The sequence below is a fragment of the Anneissia japonica genome, unplaced genomic scaffold (genome assembly GCF_011630105.1).
Source record: "Anneissia japonica isolate Jap-2015-1 unplaced genomic scaffold, ASM1163010v1 scaffold287945_len1679841_cov205, whole genome shotgun sequence".
Classification (NCBI taxonomy): domain Eukaryota; kingdom Metazoa; phylum Echinodermata; class Crinoidea; order Comatulida; family Comatulidae; genus Anneissia; species Anneissia japonica.
In genome coordinates this window covers 913,889-919,600 of record NW_022753015.1, presented here as the reverse complement: position 1 = coordinate 919,600, position 5,712 = coordinate 913,889, and the positions used below count along the sequence as shown (strand labels likewise).

The window sequence follows — 5,712 nt, the reverse complement described above, 5'->3', positions numbered from 1 at the left end:
ATATATATATATATTTATTTATTTTTATTCAAAAACTATAGTCCAACTGAATACAATTTACTGTAAAGTTTCTGTTTAAGTCCTGTGTGTATACAACTAACGCACATCAAACTTATTTCTAGCTTTTGCAATAGCTCTTAATTTCTAGAACTTTTCTAATTTATAATTGAAGAAAAAAGGTTGTTAATAAAAGCAACTGCATTACAGAATGACAGGCTTTCATTCTTAATAATTCTCGGCCACTTAATATTCAATATACTCCTTACGTGTTTTCTATGACAAACATTTAATTTGTCATGCTTTGGCGCTTACCAACTGCTGTAATTATACAGTAAAATAAATACCACTAAAGCATCATAAAGCTTAAGTTTATAATCATGTGAAATATTCCTTTTGGTCCACATCCTCTTAAGGTTATTAAATCCTATGAATCATCACATAGGTACTATCTAATAGTCTTATTTATGTGATCTCCATTATTCATGCATAATAACTTTCTAGCCATATAAAATGTTCATATTTTGAATAACATCATTATGGTTGCCATAGTGATTCTGATTTCATGCCTACTCTCTTAGACAATTAGCGTAGCATTCACAGGATGTGATAGCAGATTCATATCGTATTTCATAACATACAAATATTTAAAAACCACTAAAATTATATGAAACAGTAGTATAGTGTTAATGGTATGGGGAAAAGTCTTGTATTTCTCGCCATCATTTTTCTTTTCGAAAGGCTATTCTGATACAATTAAGACACCACATGTTGCTATTCAAGCACTGGTATTATTATTAATATATTTGTTATATCAAGAGGTACAAATCAAATCTTACAAAAGAATAAATTAAATATGTCTATTGTAAGCCTACTTTTACAAGGACACACATAAAGCTTGTACATTATCTGTTGACCTTACTGCGTCACTATCTCAGCCAATTGTGACTACGGATCCCTCGTTTATAAATTTTATGTTAGTGCGTCATCGTTTTCAAAAAAGTATAACAATGTGTATTATAGTCCAATTTGACTCCTGTTTAAAAACACTATTGAGGAACGCGTTGATTGATAATGATGGATCGTACAGTGGACTTATACAAACATTGAACTCTTGAATTCAGAAATAAATTTAAACTACTTCTTTGAAAATTCATTTTGCGACTTAATTAATACGGGTACTATTTCAGCCGTGCACGAGTGCCTAAAAATAGCCAACAATGGATACTTCAACGGAAACACCTTTATACTGTAATTTTACGTGGATTGAAATGGTTAACTACCAACTTCAAACAAGATCAGATACATATAATCATTATTATATCATTATATGCATTTTTTGTTCGATTTCCATTGTTTTAAATCTTCATGTAATTCTTTCGTTTATATTTGAAAAAGATTTAAGAAAGCGTCATCATATTTTCATTGGTTCGTTGGCTCTCTCCGATTGTTTGTTCTCCGTGACAATTCTGATCTCAACCGCCGGTGGAAATCTTCAGCCTAACACACGGAAGCTTCTATGTACAATTGCCGTAGCTGCTGCGATCATCTCACTGCAGACATTAGTGGCGATTGCAATCGAAAGACTCTTCGTTATTGTTTTGTATCCGTTTGATAAGGATGTGAATTCACCCAAGAGACTGTTTGCTGGGGCATCAATGATCTGGATTTTGTCTTTCACATTTACACTACTCATGAATTATTTTGGAAATCAAAAGAAGTTAGATAATATTCTAGGTATCTGGAACTTGTCGATCCTTCTAGTTCTTCATGTTGTATATTTCATAATATATAAAAGCGTTGCCAGACACGAAAAGAAGATGGCACCATCTAGATCACACGTAGAATATGTATCAAAGAGGCTTCTCAAGACATTTTCAATAGTCAGCGGTTCGTGCGCGGTTTGCTGGCTACCGATTGATATCCTTAAGCTTCGCATTTTCGATTTAAGCTGCAAGGAAGAGTTTTATATTGACCTATATCTTTTCGGATTCAGTTTAGCGGTAGTATACTCTGTAATTAACCCGCTGGTCTATGGCTGGAGAATCAAAGATCTAAGGGAAGCTACTCACAGACGTATGCTGAGGTTATGTAACATGTGCCGCAGAGGTTAAGGAATAAGCTTAAGCCCTGTCCAGACTGCCACATTTTATTTGAAAAAAAACAAAAAAAAAACAAACATGTGAGATGCCTAATGGAATGATGACATCACATTATGACCATATATAGGTACACTATGACTATATATGAGCAATCAAGAAAGAAAGGTTGATAGCCTTAACAAAGCTTACCGTATTTTATCATACAAATTAGTCTAATTAAAAATTTGATTCAATTGGTTTCACACTATATATGTGCAGGTACAATACTAGTAGGCCTACTCGACGCTGATATGCATAATATTTTATGTATGACTAGAGGGTGCGCACGCTTACCCTCTAGTATGAGAACGTTGAAATTAGTTTCGATAAGAGAACAAATATGTATGACAATAAACGAAGATAGGGTGCATGCTGTATGCCTCGGTTAGGAATAACTATAGTTATTGTTACATTTTAGAAATGCATTGTGTACATTATGTTGTATGATTTAAAATTGAGAGGGCGCTATGTATATGGCGTCTCAGAGCCATACAGAGGTACTGAGGCTTATGAGGGCATGGGGAATTGAGATCAGGAGGTGTCAACAGCAATTGTGTGAAAGAAAGTATTTAGTACTATTGAAATGTAAATCAAAAAATTTTAAAAAATGTAAAAATGTAAAAAAAAATTTTAAAAAGTTTAAAAAATGTAAAAACGTTAAAAAATTTAAATGTTAAATGTAATATGGATTAGGTAGGTATTCCCTGCAACTCGTTAAAACAACCTGGGTACGTGACACCAAACACACCATATACTTTTTTTAAATATAATTTTGGGACTTGCCTCCTGATTGAAAAGCATTTCTCCCGATTTTCCCCAGCTTCTTCTGATTTAAGAATAAATTTAAATCACTATATTAACAGCGGGTAATTTAGCTTAATTTAAACTTTACAAATTAGTAATTAGTTAAATCCAAATCAATCATTTTGGCTCTCTAAACAGAAAAAATCGAACCTGACGGAGAGGGGAAACATTCATCCTCTCCCAGACCCAGACCCATCCCCCGATCGGCCCTCGGTTGGCGCGCGTAGCGCTGAAACATTAAAACTATGGAAAAAATCATACATCTTATTTTGTTCTCCTGATTTTTATTACTCAAATGTTGGCATGTATGAGGATGATGATATCATTTATTACAAAATATAAGCCACAATATTAGTACGTTTAATAGATACAAAATACAATATCAAGTTGTTGCTGATTCGAATGTAAGGACTGGAGTGAGTTAATTAAGAAAATATATAAATATATTTATACACACAGAAGAGAATAAACAGCATTCGTGTCTCACGACACAATTGTGGCATAATGAGATGTTTGGGTAATTTAATTAGTTACTGGACTTACCCCAGGGGAATGACCACTACTAATTGGTGTGTGTTGTTGCATGACAACTTGCTTGGTATTTGTTGTTTAGTAGACACCCTAGCTACAGTAGTATGGTTGTTACAGTAGTATACCGGTAGTTGAAATGCAATATTAAAGTTCATGGTAAACCTGTATATTGTTTCACGTGTGTTTTTAAATAGTTCCACGGCTAATTAGCATGCTAACGACGTTATTTTAATCTGTTCAACCATGAAACCTCTGTGGTCTAATTGTTATGGCGCTCGCCTTGACAGTGAAAGGTCGCATGTTCAAATTACGCGAGGAATTTCATTACACAATTTCTTTAGTTATTAATTTATTTATAAGACTACATTTTTTGAGAGCTTTGCTTTTTATAATAGTTTGTCAAGGTCTCGTAAAGAAATGATTACATTTTTGTGACGATCCAGAGTAGGGTGTGGATATCTGGAAATTCAAAGGAAAACGTCCCAGACCAGATATTTCAAAAACAGGGGTCAACTGATCTGAATGAAACATTTGGGCGGACAAGTTTAAAAAAAGTTAGAAGGAAGAAATTACAGTAGGTTAGGGTGTAAATTTGAGGGTCATTTAAATTGCTTACGTCCCAATGGACGTAAGTAATTAAATGGATCAAAATGAAAATTTGCAGAATAGCTTTTCATGGTCCAATGAAATTATCAAATTTTGGTCACGCTCCGCAGTAGGGTCTGGATATGAGGACTATTTAAAAATTTTTTTGGACAGTTGATTAAATTATGTAAACGCAATTTGCGTTTTCTAAAGCGTTTAAACTAGCTGCAGCTAGGTTAAACTTAGCCTAAAAGTATCGGGATACACGAACAATTTTTGCTTTCATCACTGCATCGCTGGCTTATGCAAGGTCGGCTCATGTAGAGAGCAATGGGTATGAGACCAAGCTTCAGTGGCGGATCCAGAGATGTCCGGAAGTGGGACCGATTGAGATAAAGGTACCCTAGGGTTTGTGTTCTAGACGCCCGAAAATTACCTCTGAGGTGTTTTGGGGATCAATTTTTTCTTTCTTTTTGTTTTCTTTCTTTTTTTTTCCAAAAGGAGGACCTGGGCCCGCCCGCCCCCTGACTTTATAATAAAATGAAACATATACCTGTCACAGCAAATAGAAACCTTAGTACTAAAACAAGAGACTAAATTACAAATAAAAAGATGTTTTATGCACTTATAATGAAAGATTACATCATGGTACTTTCTTCTGTAAAGGGGATATAATTTAAGATTGTAACCTTTACTTATACTAAAGATGTTTTCATCGATAGGTTCGGGACATTCAAAAATTTAATGTATTCTGTCGATTAGCTTGCTTTGAGAGATTAGAAATGAATTGAAAACTTCATTTCTGGTTTTATTATCAAACTCACTGTAAAATAAATTGAATTATGAGAAGACTTACATATAAATATAAATATAGTCTTTACAAATTTCACTAAATAATTAAACCTAAAACTTCATAATACCATCAACCACCCCCACCCCCCCCCCAAAAAAAACAACAAAAAACACACACACATCAAAGCAACAAAAGGTTTTACCAACAGCAATAAAATACATCAAGAATAAAAATAAGAATCTGCTCAAAAATGGGAAAAATTTCAAAAGGATAAAAGACCATTAACAATAGAAAAAAAAAATCAAAAGCAAAAGCAAACACAAAAAAATTACAACAATAAAAATCAATGATTAATATAAAAGGGCCCACTCAAATATCAAACAAAAATCCAAATATTTAAATAATAATAATAAATAAAAAATAAATTCCATATAGTGAATATATAAAAAATAATATATTTGTAAAGGTGCCACTTACACAATTCAGTAACAAATGTTATTTGCCTTTATGAACCTTTACTAATAGGGCAAATAACCCTTACACCACTTACAGACTATCGGATTTATTTGGAAAAAAAGTATTGTATGCCCATATATAGTCATGATATATGGTCATGTTGTGATGTCATCATGACCATATATAGGCATGTTACATGTTTTTGTCAAACGCAATTTGATAATCTTGACAGGGCTTTAGATTAAACCATGTTATGCAATGACGGAGACAGCGTCAGTTATTGAAAAAGCCAGATAGTATAAAGTAAGAATTTCATGCAAGCATGATTAGAAACAATAGGCTAGGCTAGGTGGGATTAGAATAAACAGCCTAAACAAGTAAACAGGAAGGCCAAAACTAAACTTT

The 5,712-nt window shown here is 33.3% G+C and overlaps 2 protein-coding genes across 3 annotated transcripts in view; one reads left to right on the top strand and one right to left on the bottom strand.

The window, feature by feature from the left end:
- Positions 1–5,712, bottom strand: part of LOC117122613 (xylulose kinase-like) — a 33,630-nt gene that overhangs the window by 26,599 nt on the left and 1,319 nt on the right. The gene's annotated exons all lie outside the window — the stretch shown is intronic.
- On the top strand, positions 973–3,640 carry LOC117122614 (sphingosine 1-phosphate receptor 2-like). Its single transcript, XM_033268264.1, has one exon. It carries the CDS (start codon positions 1,218–1,220, stop codon positions 2,109–2,111), a length of 894 nt encoding a protein of 297 aa, XP_033124155.1. The 5' UTR covers positions 973–1,217; the 3' UTR covers positions 2,112–3,640.

What these genes read in the sequence shown, in the direction of transcription:
- LOC117122614 (XM_033268264.1), top strand. Translation starts at nt 1,218, where the DNA reads ATGGATACTTCAACGGAAACACCTTTATACTGTAATTTTACGTGGATT.